This window comes from Onychomys torridus, chromosome 10 (assembly GCF_903995425.1).
Source record: "Onychomys torridus chromosome 10, mOncTor1.1, whole genome shotgun sequence".
Taxonomy (NCBI): Eukaryota; Metazoa; Chordata; class Mammalia; order Rodentia; family Cricetidae; genus Onychomys; species Onychomys torridus.
In genome coordinates, this window is record NC_050452.1 from 29,262,020 (window position 1) to 29,282,560 (window position 20,541).

At 54.8% G+C, this 20,541-nt stretch overlaps 2 protein-coding genes across 3 annotated transcripts in view; both read left to right on the forward strand.

Moving 5' to 3' along the window:
• Rgs12 (regulator of G protein signaling 12) overlaps positions 1-4,388 on the forward strand; it is a 96,032-nt gene extending 91,644 nt beyond the window's left edge. The window contains exon 18 of the mRNA XM_036201026.1: positions 3,945-4,388. Within this exon, the coding sequence (XP_036056919.1) occupies positions 3,945-4,171 (227 nt within the window). The 3' untranslated portion in view covers positions 4,172-4,388. The remainder of the gene's footprint in view (positions 1-3,944) is intronic.
• Positions 4,389-6,139: 1,751 nt separating this feature from the next.
• On the forward strand, positions 6,140-13,069 carry Hgfac (HGF activator). Of its 2 annotated transcripts, none has more exons than XM_036201676.1 (14): positions 6,140-6,335; positions 6,907-7,078; positions 7,181-7,277; positions 7,466-7,545; positions 8,153-8,275; positions 8,418-8,549; positions 8,718-8,828; positions 8,913-9,087; positions 9,299-9,384; positions 9,810-10,065; positions 11,072-11,211; positions 11,468-11,608; positions 11,694-11,842; positions 12,775-13,069. In XM_036201676.1, exons 1-14 carry the CDS (start codon positions 6,222-6,224, stop codon positions 12,955-12,957), a joined length of 1,959 nt encoding a protein of 652 aa, XP_036057569.1. In that variant the 5' UTR covers positions 6,140-6,221; the 3' UTR covers positions 12,958-13,069. The 2 variants fall into 2 exon arrangements, with proteins under 2 accessions (XP_036057569.1, XP_036057568.1); XM_036201675.1 differs by having other exon boundaries at positions 6,222-6,335; positions 9,299-9,420; positions 12,775-12,957.
• The last annotated feature ends 7,472 nt before the right edge of the window (positions 13,070-20,541 follow it).

Consider the following 20,541-nt stretch of genomic DNA (forward strand, 5'->3'; position numbering starts at 1 on the left):
CTCTCAGTCCTCAAGGGAATTGTACGCTGGAAGCCCGGCCCTCATGAGGCCCAGACACAACTCAGAACTCCTCATCCCTGGGGCTGACACTCTCGAATTTGCCAAGTTACCAAGGAAACCATCTTCCAGGGGCCACCCCACATAGCACATCTGGTACCAGACATTGTCCAGTGTCTGGTATCAAGTGGATCTAGATTCCTGTTGATGTCCCTAAGACCCTGGACCAACAGGGTTGTACTCCCCCACACTTGAGGCCTGAGTTACAGTGGCCTCACCCTCTGGCCTTGCTCACTTCTAACCCCCATCCTGATCTACCCTACCCCCACCCCCTCTAGTACAGGCCCTCTCCCTAATCCTGCTGACTTCTTGGATGCCCCTACCCTAGGAGGCTCCCAAGAAATACCAAGTTCAAAGGCACCTTGCTAGGTGCCATCCTCTAGACTCCCCCATTCCCTGTCCACCAGTGTACCTTGTACCACTGTCCACCCCAGCTACAGGTGAGCATGTGCCCACGACCCAGGAAGTGTTTGTAGAATACAGAACTTAATCTAGCCCAGCTTGTCACAGCCCTGATCCTGAGCTAGGGTCTTTGTGAAGGCAGGCGGTGAACAGGTGTAGCAACATTGAGTGATTCTCTCCATGAAGAGCCAGGAATTGGCAGACTCTTGTGGGAACCTTTGATGCCTTCTCCAGGTGTTCTGTATCTGTGGTTCACCTGGGCCTGGTTGTTTCTAGAAGCATCTGGGGGCCCTGGCAGGAGGCAGCAGGACCAGATGGTGCACACAGCCCTGAGAGTATGTATGGGGCCATAGCTCAGGGCAGCATTCCTGCCCTGTGGAGACAGACACCTAGGGCTGGACCCTGAGAGAGGGCTTGCTTTGGGGGCAGCTTAGGGAGTAAATCATCAACCTTCCTTAGCTGTGGGGCATGGAATCTTATGTATGGGCTTTAGGAGTAGGCATGCCCAGTCCAGAGCAGGCAGCAGCAACTGGGGCAGAGAATGTCCACAGGTAAATGAAGAGGCCTGGGGGTGACAGATGCCACCAGTGCTGACTAATAGGCAAAGGAAAGCTTCAGGCCCCCAGAGAGGAGCCTAGGTAGTTCCCAAGCTCTGGGGCTCTGGCAAAGACCCTGTCAGTGGGGCTAAGTGGACTGGATAGGACAAGTTAGCCAAGGGCCAGTGTGCCAGGAAGAGAGTGGGTAGCCCAAGGGGCAGGAAGTGAGGTGTTGATGTGGCCTTGGTCTGGGTGCTCGAGTACTCACCGAGAGCCCGAGGGAACTGGCACCAGGGGGTGTGGTGTGGGCTTTGCTGCCCCAGACTGGCCCTGCCCAATGGTTCCTGGAAACCAGTGGGGTCCCATGCATTGCACCCAGCCTAGGGAGCTCTATGGGGCCTCGGAGGTAGGCTGGTCCTGACATATGGTTGCTGTCTGACTCACTGGCTGACACTTGGCACATTTTCAGAGCAGGACTGAGCAGACAGGAAGTGTAAGGGTGCCTCTTCTTTTGGGGTGAACTTCCTTGATCCCAAGAAGATCGATCTGTCTTGTTCCCTTCTGGGTACACAGGGCTGCTAGAGGTTGGAGCCTCTTCCTGAGTGTCCATGCAGGGCTGGAGGGGACTACACAGGCCTCCTGTACCTGTATGGGATTACTGGTTCTTTCAGGACCCGGTGGCACTCTACATAAATGCCCCAGTGGTATCCACTGGTTGATGGCTGATTCCTGCCTCTGTACACACAACCATCTTGCTGCCATGCCATTGGGAGCCATGGAGGTCTGATGACAAGTGGGATAAGTAGGGGCCAGACGATCCCAGCAGGCCCTGGCAGAATGTTTGCTGAGTGACCATAGAGCAGACTGGCAGAGAGTTCCAGTCTTACACTGTGTGCTGGGCGGCGTTATTGATACCAGCTGAGGCCGATGAGCCCTTCATGTGTCCCCTGGACTTGTCAAAGGATGAGCTGGGGAGCCTCAGCAGAGAGAGACATTGTACCTCTGTGTACAAGCCTGAACTTGCCACACAAGGCCTCATGGAAGCCACTTCTGGAAGCTTGGGCCACAGGTAAGGGGAGATATAAAGAGTCAGGGGGACTTGGAGTCCACAGAGAAGCTGGGCCATCACAGACCCCCTGAGCCCTATGTCTGTTAGGGGACTTGGTCTGTGGAGGGAGCAAATCTTCACCTTTAGTGGCAAGCCCTCTGTTGTAGTTGGGTAAACAGTCTTGGGGTGCCTGGTAGATACAATCCCATGTTCTGGGCTCTTGTGGCTTGGAATGGGTCTGTCACCCCAGTCTGCCCACTGTGGGCTTTGGCAGGGATGGCCCCACTCTACCTGTGGACTCCCAGAGGTGGAGGGAAGTGGGGATCCATCTCTGCAGAACATGCTTCACATTCCACTGATCTCAGTCTAGAGGGAAGGTGGGGTACTCAGGGGCTCCCTCAGAGCCTTAACCCTGGTGGCACTGCCTCTAGCTAGGAGCTCAGGACAGTGCAATGCAGGGAGCTGAGACCTGTCCTAAATGGAGCCACTCCCAAATCCCTGCAGACTGTTACTTGACTGTGGGGATACCCTCACCCAAAGTAGGTGGGTAGGTCTCTTGCAAGGCCCATGCACAGCCCCCAGATACGTCAAGGCTGTCCTGGAGTGAGGATTTCTAAACCCATCTTGAGATCTAGAATCTTCCAAGGCAGTTTTGGGCAGCTGGAACAATGGGGTAGACATTCAGACCAAAGAGGGGAATGGTCGGGAGAACACAGAAGGGCTGCAGCAAGGGAGGACAGTGACAATTGAGGCAACAGGTCAGTAACAGGGAGGCGGCTACAGGTGTTGGTGACATGGGAGTCAAGGGGCACTACAGACCCAGAGGAGTTTGTGTGGGTGAAGAGGACCCTAACATTAGGAAGAGGAAGGATGGGGGTTAGAGGAGCTGGGCTGGGGGGCCTGTTAGGGGAGGATCCTAGGATCTCCAAGGCTTGAAGGGATGCAGACAGTACCAGGAGAAACTGAGGGTGGATATTGGCTCCAGGTGAAGGCTAGCAATCAGGACGAGGTGACTGGGGACCTAAGCAGGTGATCTGGCTCTTTGCTTCTGAGCTGCTGTTGGGACAAAGAAGAGCCTGGGAAGGGAGTCTCAGAAGGAGCACAGAGACAGCTCCCCTCCCTGCTCTCTTGGAGACCTGCTGGACCCCGGGGTGCATCTACCTCTTTGGGTTGTCCTAAGCCCTCCTGGCCACTATGGCCTCCCACTGGATGAACCTGCCTCCCTGCTTACAGCCCTGGCCTGGAATCAGTTCTGTATCCCCACTAGAAGCCTGTTAGGAAGGAGGCTAGCTGTCATCCTGGAAGATGAGGAGAGCTAGCCAAACAGGGCTGGGGAAGGATGCCCACCAGAGGGAACAGCATGCATCAGGAGTGTGTCAGGAGGGTGGGCAGAGGACGCTGCAAAGGCCTCCATCTAGAGAGATGCCCCCTAGTGGGTGAGACCCTGCGAGCAGTCTGACAGATGAAGCCAGGGTACAGGTGTGCAGGTGTAGGATAGTCCTGTGACAGGAAGGACGAGGGTCAAGGACTGCCCAGGGCTCCCCAGTCCCCAGAGCCCTGGGTCCCTGACTCATGTCAGAACTGCCTGTGATTCATGACCTTCCCAGCGGAGACTGTGTGGTACTTACTGCCTGCCATCAGAGCCAGTCACTGTGAGGTGGCCAGTTGGGAGAATTATCTGTGGAGTCTCCTGGTAGCCATGGTGACTGGCCTGGAGATGTGGGCAATTGAGTGCCCTCTCACCTTCCCAGCTCTCCTGCCCAGGTCTATGCCTTATGGCTAGAGATCATCTTGTCTGGAGTGGATTTGGGGTATTTTGGTGTCTACAGGGACGATGGGGTGGGTTTTGGAAGCCCAGGGCTGAGCCAAGCAGGTGACAGCTTCTCTTCTCCCTGTGACAGGGGGCAGGGCCCGAGGCAGCGGAAGCCTCCCAGTCAACAGGATCATCGATGTGGACCTCGTTACGGGTGTGCCTTCTGGGTGGGGAGGCAGCGTCCTGGGGGTGCGGCTGGGCCCCAGGAGGGTGAAAGCTGATGGACCCTTCCTGTCAAATAATCCTGGCCTGAGCCCCATCCCAGGTGAGCCCACCAGGCCCAAGGCCAGCACCCACCATGCCACCTTTGTTTGAAGCTGTCCTGGTCTTGCAAGTCCTTGCTCCATCCTGTACTGTCTTGCGTGTTCAGATGGACATTTGAGGGGAAGGCCATGTCTCTGAGACTGCAGGGCTCAATAATGGGTCCTCAGGGGCCTGAGAGGAGCACCCTCTGCCACAATCCTCAGGAACCAAAGCAGGAATTGAAGAGACAGCCTCGTCACAGGGGCTGGATTTAGACACCCCCACAGCAGCCTGCCTTGGCATTGAGACTTTGCCCAATAAAACGTTTCTGAAGATGTGCCATGTATTGCAATGTGCTAAGTGCTGGTATCACATGCTACCCACCCACCCCCGGGGGGGCCCTCACTCCTGGACATGGCCCCAGGAAGGAAGAATCCCAGGGAGGAAATGGTGCCTGGCCATGAGGTCAAGGGTGGCTACAAGGAGAAGGTTGCTTGGCATCTGGGAGCTGAAGGTCAGAATCCCCTCCCATCCTCAGATGTGTGGGCTCCAGGACCACCCCTGAGGTAACAAGGCCAACTGTACCCCCAGTATTGTTCATTCACATTGCCCCTTGCAGATGATCTGGGGTTCTTGGACACCTGTGCTCCTCTGTCTCGTCCGAGGTTGGTTGTTGATGAGGCCAGGGCTTGGTTGAGAGCTTCAGTTTCCACTGCACACTGGAGCCCTCTTGCCACTGGCCATGCCCCCCTACCCTAGTCTCATTCAGGTGACCTGGGAGAGTCTCCAGAGAGGGGCATCTGAGCTGAAACCTGACTGTAGACAAGGCCTAGCAAGAGCCAAGTATGTCCAAGTTTGAGACAGGAGCGACTCTGATTCTAGAATGAGAAGCCCTGATATGGCAGGGCATCAGTGAGGAGGTGGAGGAGAAGGGCCATAGGGTGCTGTTGGGCTGAGCCTGAAAGACACACTGCCATGGGCCCAGGATGCCAGTAGAGACTCCAGCGTATCCCAAAACCCTCCTTGGAATTGGAGTTGGACTGGCTGGAAGGTTTCCCAGAGAGCATACTAAGTACTCCATCATGCACATCCCAGCAGTACCATGTCCCCAGTACCCACCATGTCCCAACACTCATCATTCACCCTAGTACCCACTGTTTCCCCAGTACCACCATGTCTCAACACCTCTGTGACCAGAACCACTATGTCCTCAGTACCCACCACATCCCACCGTGCTTCTAGCACCTACTTTAACAAGCTTGGGGACTGCTTGGTGTCTGCTCTGGCATTGGAGAGGCAATCCCAAGACAGCCCTACCACAGCTAGAACCACAGGTGTGAGATTTCCACTTCGCCTTGCCCAGGGCCCCCAGGGCCTGGCTAGGGCCACGGGGCTATAGGCTCAGGGCTGCTCGATATAGCCTTCCCAACTTGAGTCATGCAGACTATCCCACAGGGCTGGGAAAGCTTACCCAGCATGCCCAGGCTGTCTAGTAAGGATACGTATCTTGGGGTCCTGGGTACCCCAGGTTTAGGACAAGTAGACAAACAGAGCAGCGAAGAGAGTTACTGTTCTGAGGCCACTGGTCATAATAGCGCTTGGCCCAGGGATCAGCCCTCCCTTTTTAGCTGGTATGTGGCCTGGGCAGAGAAGGCACCCTCTACTCTGAATTGACATCTGCGGATTGGGGACAGTACCATCTCCACCTTTGGTCAGTGGCAGACTGGAAAGAATTGGAGCCCCTAGGGCCTTGCATGTAGGAGGTCCTGTAAAAGGTTCACAAACAGGAGTGGCCAACAGTGTGACTAGGCAACTGTGCCGGGGAGGCCTGCCCCTGACCTGCCCAAGTCACCCTGGAAGACTTCATGGAAGAGGCTGAGACTTGAAGATGGTGTTGGGGCCAGGAGCAATGCAAGCCTTCACTAGGGCACGACAGCTACCCCAGCAGGGCAGGCAGAGCTGGGGCAGCAGGGTGGAGCCATGGCCTTGTCAGGACGATCCTGATAGGATGCATGTGGGAGGCAGGGTTAATCATTGTCTTGTAGCCTTGACCCCACCTGCCCTGGCCACGTTCCCTGGCTACTCCGCTCCTGCTGCCCTTTACGCCAGCTCAGGAGGAGCCATGGGGCAGTGGGCCTGGGTTCCTAGCCCCTGTCCCTTACCCAGGCCATGTCCCTTCCTGCTGCTCCTGCTGCTGCTGGTGGTGCCTCGGGGGGCCCAGCCCCAGGCTGGCAGGGTGAGCAATGACCCTTTCCCTCACAATGTGGCCAAGGGCTCCCTAGGTCCACTCAGGGTTCCTGGGAAGAGGCCAGAAATGGCCCCAGAGTAGGGGTGAGGAGTGGGCTCAGGGCCTAGTGTGGTGGTCTAGTAGGTGAAATAGTCCTTGGCACGGAGTACTGGGCTAGGCTGACCTGGAGAGCTTGGGGGCCTGGACTTCTGGGGACCCCCTTGTTGCCCCCTGTGTAGCCCAGGCCCTGTGAGTGTGGGGTCCCTGGAGCTTCTCAGTGTTTGAGATGGGATGTAGGAGACCTGAGTTCTTCCAGCTGTTCCTGTCCACCCCAGAACTGATTCCAGGGTTGAATCTCAAGACCAGGGTGACTTGGGGGGGCGGGGAGGGGCTGTGACTCTAGGCTAGCTGGTCGAACCACTCAAACTTGGACAGAAAGGCCAGAGGAGGTCTTGGAGACATCCGTTGTCCCATGGACCTGTCCCAAGGAGGCTCAGAGCTGTGATATGTCTGACTGGTAGAGTCCAAGTGTGAAGGACTGTCCTATGCTGACAACCATTATGGCCCTTTGGGTTCCTAGAACCACACAGAGTCCCCAGGACCTAATGTCACAGCCACCCCTGTGACTCCCATGATCCCTGTGACCTCTGGGACTGTCAATACCTCAGTAGCAAGTGCTCCAGAGACAGAGACTGAGGGACCCCGAGGTGGGAGGCTCCTCCCTCCTTCCAGCAGCCCCCCTGGGGACCAAGGTAGGTCAGACACTGCAACTGAGCAGCTGCTAAAGAGGAGTGGGGCATGGGGTAGGTACCCAGCGGGAACCCCTGCTCCCTGCCTCTTCCTCCCCTCCCCAGTGCTCACCGAGTCCGGGCAGCCATGCAGGTTTCCTTTTCGTTATGGGGGCCGAATGCTGTACTCCTGTACCTCAGAGGGAAGTGCCTACCGAAAGTGGTGAGTCCCCGGGTGGGGAGGGGCTGAGGACCCCATCCAAGTTCCCACTGTGGACCTTGATGAGCTCTGCAGCTAGTAGGTCTCACTACCAAGCAGGTGGATCTAGTGAACAGGTGCTCCAGGGTGCCTAGACAGGGATGGGTGGGGCTCTGGGCAGGGACTCCATGTCATCCTGTCTGAACCTTCAGGTGTGCTACTACACACAACTATGACCGGGACCGAGCCTGGGGCTACTGTGCAGAGGCCACCCTGCCTGTGGAAGGCCCAGGTTGGTGTGTGGAGGGGTCAGCCTGAGCCCCCAGGAAGAGCTTTGACAGGGTGCTTGGGTTGAGGGTAGAAGGTTCAAACGGAAGGGTGAAGATAGTGGTGACCGAGGCAGTGTTCTGCACAGAGTGGGGGTGGTATGTGAGTGTGAGCCTTCTGAGACCGGAGGTATCTAGAGCCAGCCCTCACCCAGACAAGACATGGCCTCTCTATACCCTGGATGGCTTTGGTGGCCATTGATGGTACCAGGGCGCCCTCTTGTGGTGAGGTTTATCCCTGTAGCCATACATGGTCCTTGGACAGGCCCTGGGATAGCGCCAGGAGTCCAAAAGAACAAATCATGAAATCTGTGGGCGTGCTGTCCCAGGGTACATGGAGGGGACCCTGTTGCCGGACAGAATGTGTATAGATGTGTAGGGTGTGGAATGCAGAGCCATGAGATACCTTCTCAGATGCTGGGTCGGGGGCACTGGGAGGTGGGAACTTGCTCACTCAGCAACCCAGAGAGGGCAGTGTGAGAGTTCACCAGAGGCCCTTGGCAGGCAGGGGGTATGGAGGGACCCCAAAGACTCTTGCTACCACCCATAATGTCCTCTCCTGCGTGTACCCAGCTGTCCTTGATCCTTGTGCCTCTGGGCCCTGCCTCAATGGGGGCACATGTTCCAGTACCCATGACCATGTGTCCTACCACTGTGCATGCACTCCGGCCTTCACCGGCAAGGACTGTGGCACAGGTGAGGCGACCTTGGGGGGCCCAGGAGTGGAGCCATCCTGGGGGGCTGGGAGAGCAGCTGCGGGGTCCAGGCTGGGGTGGGTGGTGCCTGCCCGGGGGAGGGGACCTTCGTGGGTGCTGTGGGAGCACTGTGTGATTTGCAGAGAAATGCTTTGATGAAACGCGCTATGAGTATTTTGAAGTGGGCGACCACTGGGCCCGTGTGAGCAGGGCACAGGTGGAGCAGTGCAGCTGTATCGAGGGCCAGACCCGGTGTGAAGGCACCCACCACACAGGTATGTCATGGCCAGCTTCAGGGAGGCCTAGGGTACCATGATATGTGGGGCAGGTGCCTCTTCCTCACTCAAGCATAAAGTTAACCAATAAGGGCACAGGGAAAGACCCGAGCTCTGTCCCCCTGTGAGTTTCCGGAGACCAGGTTCAGTTTCTGAGCTCTCCCCTAGCTTGCCTGAGCAGTCCATGTCTGAACGGAGGCACCTGCCACCTGATTGTGGGCACAGGGACCAGCATCTGCGCCTGCCCACTGGGCTATGCTGGGCGGTTCTGCAACATTGGTGAGCCACTCTCTAGTCTTGTGGGGTAATGGTGTCAGGGGGCCTTGCTGTGGCTTGGCCTCACTGCACCCACTGTGCCCACAGTTCCTGCCGAGCTCTGCATCCTGGGAAATGGTACAGAGTACCGTGGTGTGGCCAGCACTACTGCCTCAGGCCTGAGCTGCCTGGCCTGGAACTCTGACCTGCTCTACCAGGAGCTGGATGTGGATTCAGTGGGTGCTGCTGCCCTGCTCGGCCTGGGTCCTCATGCTTACTGTCGGTCAGCATCTCAAGGCCACTGTGACTCATTCTGTGTGGGCAAAGGGTTGGACAGAGTGGCGCCCCAGACTCAGCAGGGGTCAACAACGCCAACATGGGAGGGTGGGGCCAAGTGTGCCCACCAGGGTCTGCAGAGCAAGCTCTGGTATTGGTGTGGGTGCCCCCCGCCTCCCCGTTGGATGTTAAGGTGTGATTCCCCTGTCTGCCTCCAGGAACCCAGACAAAGACGAGAGGCCTTGGTGCTATGTGGTGAAGGACAATGCGCTGTCGTGGGAGTATTGCCAACTGGCAGCCTGTGGTGCGGGCACCCTGAGAGGTTGGGGGCAGGGTAGGGGTGGTGCTCCCTGAGGACCTTCAGACAGAAGGTCAGTAGAGGAGACTCAGTGGCACCCTGTAGTTAGACCCTGGGGTGGTCAGCTCTCAGAGGCCTGTGCCCAAGGCTGTCATGCTGGGAATAGCTGGCCATCTTGGGTGTGTAGTGGGGTCCCAGACTGTAGGAGAGACAAAGCTCACTCTTTATCAGGTGATCTGGTCTTGCTAAAGCCTGTAGCCTGCATTATACTCTCCCCTTCTGTAGAGCAGAGGTCAGAGGCTCCCAGGGTGACTGCTCAGAGCAGGGCTAGGCCTGAGGAATTGGGCCATAGGTCCAGGTAGGACCCCCCTCTGGCTCTTCCCTGTCTCCAGGGAAACCCAGGGGTATGAACTGATGACCTCCACTCCCAGAATCCCTGGTCAGAGTCCAGTCCCAACCCCAAGAGGTCCTGGTGGCCCTGGCTGAGTCAGCCCCAACTGCCCGTCCGACCTGTGGCAAGAGGCACAAGAAGAGGACCTTCTTGAGACCACGCATCATCGGTGGCTCATCATCTTTGCCTGGCTCACACCCCTGGCTGGCCGCCATCTACATTGGGAACAGCTTCTGTGCTGGGAGCCTTGTCCACACCTGCTGGGTAGTGTCTGCCGCCCACTGCTTCTCCAACAGGTGAGCACAGTGGCCCACCCTCCAGGGCACCCATTACCCAGCAGGCCCTCTGTCCCTTCCCACATGCTTACCCTTCCATTCTGCCTTCATCCGCCCCTCCTCAGGGGCCACCCACATGCCATGTCCCTACCCTCTATCTATCCCATGGGCTCCTACCCAGCATCAGCACACTTCCATCCCCCACTCTGTTGACCAATTCTTCTGTTCCCCTAACACACCTTTGGTCCCACTGTGGCTCAATGCTTGTGCGGGGCACTGGTGTAGTCATGGGGCGTGAGGGTGGGGCATCTCCTGCAGCTGCCTTGGACACCTGTGCAGGAGGAGTGGTGATGTAGTCCTGGTGTCTGTATAGTCCCTGCCTCTCCAAGAGCACAGTGATGGGGTGGAGATCGATAAGGTGCCAGAGTTGGGGAGTATCCCCTACACCGCCCTATGCCTATTTCTAGGTGTTGAGGCTAGGCTCAGTTAGGACATGTAGTAGAACCCCCACCACACAGCCAGGGAAACTAAGGCCCAGTCCGCTGAACGGGCTCCCAGAGTGAGGACGCAAGGTCCACTCATGTCCCCACTCGGCAAGGTTGCAGCCCCGAGACACCAAGGCTGACTGACCTGAATAGAAAATACCAGCAATTCCCCCTAGCTCCTGGGGGTAAAGCAGTTACATCTGGGGACCCTACAGGCCAGGAGGCCAGGCTGGGGCAAGGCCACTAGATCAAATCTCCACCCATGTGGCCTATACTCAGAGCAGACCTCACCTGAGGACCCCACCGGCTTATGAATGAAGTTGTCCTTGAAGACAGGGCTACTGAGCCAGGGCCAGTGTGGCCCACCATCCTGGTTGGTCTTGACTCCACTGTCACATGGGCTTAAAACATCTGTGCAGGCCTTTCCCAGGGCTGTGACTATCTTGCTTGGCCATGACCAACAAGTAAAGAACCAAGGTTGGGGAGGCCTGATAGTGCTGAGGAGAGGGTTGGGGGCCCACTCCTGCTGGCTTCCTGTACAGTCCCCCCAGGGACAGCATCACAGTGGTGCTGGGTCAGCACTTCTTCAACCGCACAACGGATGTGACACAGACATTTGGCATTGAGAAGTATGTGCCCTACTCCCTGTATTCGGTGTTCAACCCCAGCGACCATGACCTTGGTGAGCTCAGGGCCTCAGCAGGGTGGGGGTGTGGATTGTGTACCCCAAACCAGAGTCCAGACAGGGTAGGAGCCAGGCAAACACAAGGGGCAAACAGTCAGAGGTCAGAGGTGCTGGAGGAATCTTGGTGTCCTTCTTTGGTCTCTTAGGCCACCAGCCACCTCCCCCCTGCCCCTTTCACGGGACTGCCTGCCATGTATTTCTATCGGGTATGGCTTCGCTGTCCAGGCTGACCTCTGGCCTCTCTCCTGTCCAGTCTTGATTCGGCTGAAGAAGAAGGGGGACCGCTGTGCCGTCCGCTCCCAGTTTGTTCAGCCCATCTGCCTGCCTGAGGCGGGCAGCTCCTTCCCTACCGGACACAAGTGTCAGATTGCAGGCTGGGGCCACATGGACGAGAGTGAGTGGGGGCGGTCCCCGGTGCCACCCTGGTGTGGGGCAAGGCAGTGTGAGCCTGCCTGCCCTGCAAGTGTGGTACTCCACAGATGTGAGTGACTATTCCAGCTCCCTGCGCGAGGCACTGGTGCCCCTTGTGGCGGACCACAAGTGTAGCAGCCCTGAGGTGTATGGTGCCGACATCAGCCCCAACATGCTCTGTGCTGGCTACTTCGATTGCAAGTCTGATGCCTGCCAGGTAGGCTGTTGCCAGACCCCCACCAGGACCACACAGACAGGGGTATTCCTGGGATTTCCTGGCCCCTGGGGAGCTCGAGGGTTAGCAGGAAGCCTGAGGGTGCCACTGTGGACTACCTGACACTTCCTGAAGGACATCCCTGCAGGAGGAGGAGAACCATCTAAACAGATGGGAAACTGTAAGTCAAAGACAGGCCCAGCATCACATGGAGCCCAGATAAAGCCCTGCTGTCCAGGCATCAGTTAGCGCCATCCATGTGACATCAGGCCTCAAAGGCTACAGTTCTCTTGTGTACTCAACAGTCAGTCAGTCAATCAATCAATCAATCAACCAATCAATCAATCAATAGCTAATGTTTGTCGAGGGCTTCATAGACCAGGCCATGGTCATGATTACATGACAACCTGCTTCCACATGAAAGGGCTGCTTTATGTCTTTAAATAAGTGAGGAAACTGAGTCCCAGAGAGGTCAAATCCCTCTTCTGAAGTACCACAGGTACGAAGAGGCAGAGTGGGTGGGGCTTGATTCTGGGGGTAATCAGGGAGGGCTTCCTGGGGGATGGGGCTGTTGCACTTGTTCCACGAGATGCTAGGCCATGAGGAGGCATTTCTGGCAGTGGTGCTGGCATGCTGGGACCAAGAGTGTCCATGTGTTCCTCATGGGGTAGAACCAGAGCTGTGGGTTGTGGTGGTGAGAATACTTTTCCAATAGTTTGAGAATGAGATGCCTTCCTGACTGCCTGGGGTCAGGAAGAGAGACCACATTTCTCAGAAATGTCTGCCACCTGTCCCCAGGCAGTCAGCCTTGAAAATCCTGTCTTCAGTGAGCACGGGGACTATTGCTGACATTTGCAGAGTTGGAAGCCCAGGTGCTCCTGCGTCAGGCTCCTGGCTCCTGGTGCATGGGTGGCTGAGCCACGTCTCTGTTCCAGGGGGACTCAGGTGGGCCCTTGGCCTGTGAGAAGAACGGTGTGGCTTACCTGTATGGCATCATCAGCTGGGGTGACGGCTGTGGGCGACTCAACAAGCCAGGAGTCTACACTCGTGTGTCCAATTATGTGGACTGGATCAATGATCGCATTCGACCACCCAGGCGACCAGCAGCTGCCTCCTGAGACCCCTGGCAGCGGGATTGTCCACGATTCCCTATCTACTACAACAATAAAAATGTTTCCAAGGACCTGGCTTCACAGTGGCACTGCCTCCAGCTGGGCAGCTCTTTGTGTCTAGCCTCCCCAAGCCATGACTTGGGTCTTCACTGTAGAGGATGTGGCTTCAGGGGTGGGGCCTGAAGCCAGCATAGCTCCTGAGTGTGGATAGGAGCCTTCTACCTCACAAAGATGGCCCCAGGGGGCCAGCAAAGTCAGACTCCTTTAGGCCCTATACCAGGCCAGGGTCCAGGCACTCTAAGCATCCCAAGGCAGGACATGGAAGCCAAGTCCAGTTCCCCAGGCCATGAACAAGAATGTGCACCTAGATTCAAGATGGCAACCTGCTGGGTTGGGGATTTAGCTCAGTGGTAGAACGCTTGCCTAGCAAGCGCAAGGCCCTGGGTTCAATCCTCAGTCAACAAAAAAGATGGCAACCTGCCAACAGCTAGAGGAGACCTCAGGAGCAGGGCCCACATCTGGATTATAGTAATTGGCTACTGCTGGTACTAAACACACAGGAGCCAGGACTGCCTCTGTCCAGGCAGGACATGGAGCTAGCTTATTCTGGAAAGGATAAAATGGGACCATAGATGGTGGACAGTGTGGTGGAGAGCAATTGACAGACTCTCTGAGCCTGTAGGCTGTGGGAGGAGCTGGGTATGTCTCAAGGGTCTTCAGAGTCTTTGGCATGAAATTTCATTACCAGCTGGGGAAGGGCACAGAGGTGCTGTAAAGCAAGCCGGGGCAGGTAAAGGAAACAGGTTAGGATGGGCCAGAGGTCAGCAGTCCCTATGAGTGCCTGAAGCAAGCACACTCAGACTGGGACACAGAGACCAAGCACATGGTGCTTGACCCTGTGGTCTGAGTGGGGGCAGCAGATGGCATCTTGTTCAGTGTCTCTGGCTGGGACCAGGTTTCCCCATGCCTGACCTCCCTGGGTGACCTGGGCACGTCTTGCTCTCCCTCTGCAGCCTTGCACACTGGTCTGTTCTTCCTGTTTCAGCAGTGTCTCTCCATGCTCTGCCTAGAGTCTGTTCAGTTCTTGGTGATGTTTCTGCCCCAACCCACCCAGAAGTCCTCAAGGGCCTAGCCTGTGGGCTCACTACCCACCCAGGAACCCTTCTACTGCTACCTGAAGTACCAGGAGGTTCTCTGTGGGTGACATCCCACTCTCATGACATGAGACTCTTGAGGGACTGATCCAGCAGAACCCTCTCCCAATGCATTTGTCCTGGTCAGAAGAACCAGGCTCCACCAGGCCCTCCACTCGGGGCCTGGATAGTTTAGAACTGCACCCAGAGAGCGGGATGGGGTAGTTAGACTAGATGAGTGTGCTCTCCCCAGGCAACAGAAGCCCAGGCCAGCTGCTTGCTGACATTGGTCTACTGGTCCAGTGACCTTTAAGTCAACTAAGAGCCAGTGGAACTGGTGGGCTGATTTAGATTCCCTGGGTGACAATTAGGATGGGCCCTAGCCCTGTGTGACTGGAGTCGGCACAGGAAGAGAAGGTTAGGACACAGGTCGTCCTCACAGATGGGTGAGTGTATTTGGATCTGGGGAGAAAATGAGCCAGTAAACCAAGAAGAATGGCCCCAGGTGTGTGGACCTGCACCCTTCCATAGCCGTCCAGGGCTGCCGAGCCATCCCTGGCCCCCTCATCTTGACCACATCTTGGATTGGTCCTACAGGGGACTAGTCCACTGGGATGTGGAGGACACATCCTGCTTCTGCTCTTTTACCGTTTTGATCTATTTATGTCTCTGTGCGGAATCTACTCATCATTCTTCTTATGTCCTTTAAATGACTGCTTTATAGACCCACACAATAAGTTCTAGAGCATTCCCTTTTTCTTCAAAATCCTTTGAGATTCTAGACATGATCGAGATAATCTGCTCTCTGGAAACTGGTAGGATGCATCTATGATTGTACTTGGCCTGGAATTTTCTTTAGGGTGGTGTCTCCTGACTCCTGGTTTTAAACACTTCTAGGATCCATCGGGGGATCTTCTTTCTTCTGAAGCCTGTGTCCTCCAAAATTTAGATTTTTAACTTAACTGTATTGTTTTCTGGTAGCTGTGACAATACACCTAGAAGAAGCAAGTTAAGAAAAGGAAGGGGGATGATCTCTGGCTCTCAGTTTATTCCTGTACGGTACGTCATGGCAGGAAGGCATGGCCCTGGGAGCTGAGGCAGTCCACAGTCAGGAAGCAGAGAGAGAATGACGGCACTCAGTTCATCTTCTTTTAAGAATTATTTTATTGTCATTTTTATGTGAGTGTTTTTCCTGAATGTGTGTCCGTGCACTGTATACATGCCTGGTGCCCAGAAAAGCAAGAAGAGGGCATTGGATTCCCTGGAATTGGAGTTACAGATGTTTGTTTGCCACCATGTTGGGGGCTGGAAATTGAATCTGGATCCTCTGACAGAGCAGCCCATGCTCTTAACTGCTGAGCCATCTTTTCAGGCCCTCATTTGTCCTGTATTCATTCTTGAACCTCATCCCATGGAATGGTGCTTCCCACATTCAGGGTGGTTATATTGGCCAGGGGTCTCTAGAATAATAGAACTTATAGAATGAATCTCCCCTCTCTATATACATATATACATGCACACATATAAAGGGGATTTATTGGAATGACTTACAGGCTGCAATCCAGCTATCCAACAATGACTAGCTGTGAACAGAAGTCCAAGAGTCCAGTAACTGTCCAGTCCACCAGGCTGGATGTCTCAGCTGGTCTTAGTATACGCTGGAATCCAGAAGTGGGTTCTAATGGCGGTAAAGGAATGGACTTGGACTTGCTGGCAAGGTGAGGGCAAACAGGCAAAGAGCAAGAGCTTCTGCCTTCCATGTCCTCAGGCTTCCAAAGAAAGTGTAGCCCAGATTAAAAGCGGATCTTCCTGCCTCAAGATCTGGATCAAAGGCATGTGTCTTCCTGCCTCAAAACCCAGACTAGAAGTGGATCCACCTACTTCAAACCCAGCAAAAAAGCCTTCACAGATGTGCCCTCTATTTCTGGATTCTAGTTAATCCCAGATGCAGTCAAGTTGACAACCAAGAATAGCCATCACAATGGCCTTCCTTCCTCAGTTAAATTTCTCTGCAAATGGACTCACAGACATGGCCAGAGGTGCATCTCCTAGGCGATTCCAAATCCAGTTAACAGTGAAGATGAGCCCCACATCAACTAAAAGCTGGAGAAACCAGCAGTGAATTTGTCTAAATCTCACTTTTATTGCCACAAAGGTGTACATGGGTGTTTCAGCACATTTTCTGTGGCTATAACTGAACATGGAGACCAGCAGTCCTAGTGGCTTTCTGTTAACCAAAGCCAACTTGGGGAGGAATGGATTTATTTCATGGTTGCCATCCATCATTGAGATAACTCAGTGTAGGATCTCAAGGCAAGAGAATGTAGCAGAAATCATGAAGGAACTCTGGTTACTAGCTTGTCCCCCTTGCTGGCTCAGCTAACTTTCTTATGCAGCATAGGCTCATCTGCCTAGGGTTGGCACCGCCCACTGTGGGCTGGGCCCTCCTACCTCAATGAGTAGTTACAAAAATGCCTCAAGGCATGGTCACAAGCCAGTCTAATCTGGGCAGTCCTTCAGTTGAGGTCCCCTCTTCCCAGCTGACAATAGGTTTGTGTCAAGTTGACAGCTGGGGCTAATAATGACACTAGCTAAGTCGCAAAGAATGGAGGTTGGGGGTTCAAGGCTGTGGTGCTGGCATCTGCAAAGGCCTTGTGCTGCATTGTAGCGTGGAACAGGACATCACATGGTGAGACTGAGCAAGCTGCTGACTCAGGTCTCCCCTCTTCTTTTAGGCCACTAATCCCATTAAAGGGCGGCATCCTTGTGACCTAATTTAGCCCCAATTGCCTTCTACCTCTAGATATCAAAAACATGGAAATTTGAGGATTAGGTTATGCTGTCATCATTTGGAAGCTATCCCACTGGCTCCTGGCTTCCATTGCTCCCATTGAGCAATCTGCTGTAACTTTTACTACCTTGCCTGGATGGTTTCTATCCTGTCTGATCTTGGTATGAAGCGCTAGGCATATGTGTGGAGGTGAGAGTGTGGCATTCTGCTTCTGTGTTTAGGCTCATGTTCCCATAGGGGTCCCATGGCGGTTCAAGGATTTGGGGTTCATCTCTCCAGTGGTCCCAGAGACCCACAGGTCTTGGTGTCCTCCACTGATAACTGGTTATTTCAGAAGCCTTTCCTGTACCACAAGTGAACTCAGAACTCAGTGACCTGAAACCACAGCTGTTTACTTAGTTCACAGTTCTTTGGGTTGATCATCTGGGCCACGCTCTGTAGGGTGGGTTTCTGTGCTGAGCAGAGGCTCCATAGTGTAGGCTATGGAGTTATCAGTGGATTGTAGGCTTTTATACATCAGGAATGGATGACTGTCAACTGGAGCCCAGGGTGGAAGGACCACTGGATCTCATCACCTAGCAGGTTGGCTTGGATTTGTTCTCGTGACAGAGGCAATACTACAAAAGGGGAAGTGGATCTGAGCTTTCCTCCGCTTTCCTTTAATCAAAGTAAGCCAGACTTAGAGGGTGGAGAAGATGTCCATGTCTTAGTGGGAGGGGGTGCGTGGCCACATTTTAGGGGTATAAGTGTAAGGAAGGAATTGTTTGCAGGTGTCTCAGCCCGTTTGTGTTGCTTTAACGGAGTACCCGAGACTGGATAATTTACGAAGAGGTGCATTCGGCTCACAGTTCTGGAGGCTGGAAGTCCACAAGTGTGGTTCTGGCATGTGCTGGGTGTCTGCTGAGGCCTTAGGCTGCAGTGTAATGTGGTGTAGGCCATCCCAAGGTGAGATGGAGCTCTTCCTCTTCTTGTAGAGCCACTGACTCCACCAAGGAGTCCTGTTCCCAAGATCACACTAATCCTGACTAGCACCTCTAACTCCATTAACTTAGGAATTTGAGTATCATAGAGGACCACATTCAAACCCAGCACAGCTACTTTCTTACTCTGCTGCCGCCGACATTAGTGGTCTCTGTTGCCATGACTCAAAGACTGTCATTAACCATCTGAACTGATGGGCTTACATAGAGAGCAGGCTCTTGGGCTCCTAGTTTTGGAGCTTTGGGCCCATGGTTGGCCTCATTTTTCTTGAGCCTGCAGTGGATGGATGGATGCAGCAAAGCAATCCACCAACTTGAAGGCTAAGACACAAAAGAGAAAGGGGATAGCCCGGGTCCTGCTGGTGCCTTCATGCTATGCCCTGCCATGCCCTGAAGACCCTTCTCTGCCTCTCCTCTGAAAGGTTCCACTACTTCCCAGTAGCAGCAATAGGAGCTGGGACCAGAGCTTTGACATGTGGCCTTGGGAGCCACTGCAGGTCTGAAGGGTAGCAGTTGCCCTGACACAGCAGACACCTAAGGAGTCAGTTCTTCCTCTTCTGTTACTGCCATGCCTGCTTTCTTTGCAGCATACTAAGTAAGCCTAGTTACTTTAAAAAGAATAGATCGGCCATTTAGGAGGCTGGAAATCAAGGGGCTATCAAATTCAGCTCCCAGCTTATGGACAGCTGCCTTTTTGCTGGGTCCTTCTGTGGCTTTTCCTGTGTGCCGAGAAAAGCACTCTTTGGGAGCTCTTTGTCATTTTATAAGGACACCTGTCCTATCAGATTAGGGCCCCATGTATGACCTCATTTACCTTAAATACCCTCGCAGAGGCTCCATGTCTGCATGGTCACATAGGGGTGGGAACGTCAGCAAATGGCTGGGGAGCTGGGGGTGGGAGGATATCCAGTCCATAATACCCTTTCTCTCATCATGTGACTAGTGACAAATGTCTGCATGATAGCACAGTGCATCTCATGGCTGGGCTCCGAAGTGGTGGTCACTTCTCCATTTCCCCTGCTTCAAGTCATCTGTGCTGTTTCTCCCAGTGGAGGCGACAATGGGGATGTGACGAGGTGGATATGGGCCTTGGTGCTTGCCAGAGCCTGTAGGAGTGTGTCTGCCCAGCATTCCCAATCACCTAGAGATGCCAAGCCAGGCAGGCCACCTGGTCCCACCCTCCCCTGTACCTGTAAACTGATCATTTGAGAGCCTCTTGCATATGCAGTCACCCCTGGCAACGGTAAAAAAAAAAACCCAGGTTGCAACAGGAAGCTCAGGCCACATGGTGACGCGCATACTCTTGCCCAGTAAGTGGCAAGTACAGTATCTCACCGAGGTTTGGCTGCAGGGCCACTGCGGAAACAGCATCGTCCGGAGGTCATGGGGTGTGGTAGTGGTAGGTTAGCTGCCCACAGTGTCTGGCAGCCGCACTGTAGCTGTGAGCTCAGACAGGGGTACAGCTGTGACCACAGCTGTAAGCTTCCTTAAAGCCTTGTGGTGTCCAGTGTGCAGTGGTGCCAGGCAGAGGTACAGAGTTGAGTGTCATCCTGTCTCACACATAACTGGACCTTCCTGTCATCCTACTCTTTCCAGCTGTTGCCTTGATTCTTCAAGAGGCTTGCCACCCTTCTGGTCAACTGGCCATCCTTCAGTGGCCAGAGATAGCTTCATCATGTAGAGCCCCAGCAACTCTGGTTGTAACATCTGGGGAAACTGAGGTGCAGAGAGAGCCAAGGTCACGGAATTCTTGGCCAGACCACCTCTTTCTCACAAGGCAGATAGTCCTACCTTTCAGCAGCCTTGGTAACCACAGTGCAGTCTCCTGGGCCATGTGGAGTGGGAGAAGGAAGCTGTTTATCCCTATGGCGCCCGCATTTCCGGGGCCAGTGCGGGAGCAGATGCAGCTGCCAGGCGTGGCTGGAGTTTGGGCCAAGGCCAGCGCTTGGAATGCAGCAGGACGTGGCCCCTCCCTGCAGGGAAGAGCAAGTGCCAGGCTTCTGGGCTGGAGGATGTGGCCATGGCTACAACCCCCATCGGACTCCATACCGGCTGTCCTGGGCCAGTCCCCAGGGGCCTCCGATGTGTGGGGAGTATGAATGGGGCTCTGTGGCCGGCAACTGTTCTGCGGAAGGCGCTGATGTGTTGCACAGGTGATGGAGGGTGAGGAACATACAGAGCTCCTTCCTAGACCTGGTAACCTCTCCCTGCACCAGGCCCCAGCAAGACATCAGGAAAACATTAAAATCAGCCCCATGGTCCACTTAAGGTTTGTCCTCCAGATTCCTGGAAGGGCCGTGGCAAGGGCTCCCAGGCTGACTACTGCTCTGGGGTCAGCGTGTGTGGGTCAGACCTGGCCGTGAGTCCTCACACCACTCTGACCCTCAGCTTCTCTGTATGGAGCAGATAGGAAGCAGCCTGAGGAGTCTGTGCAGGATGGAGGAAGACTACCACACACTGCACAAGTTGAATACAGTTTGGCCATTAACCCCTTTCTACCTGGACCAGAGCCCCTTGGGGTTGGGGATCGGGATGGGCAAACGCACAGGGCTCCATTGCCTGTCTCAGTTTATCTTGTTGGATGCAGACAGTTCCCAGGGGTGGCTGTTCTCTGTCTCCTGGGGTGCTCCTAGGTCATGGGTCTTAAAGTGGTCTTATATCTGGGGAGTCCATGACATAGGCCTGA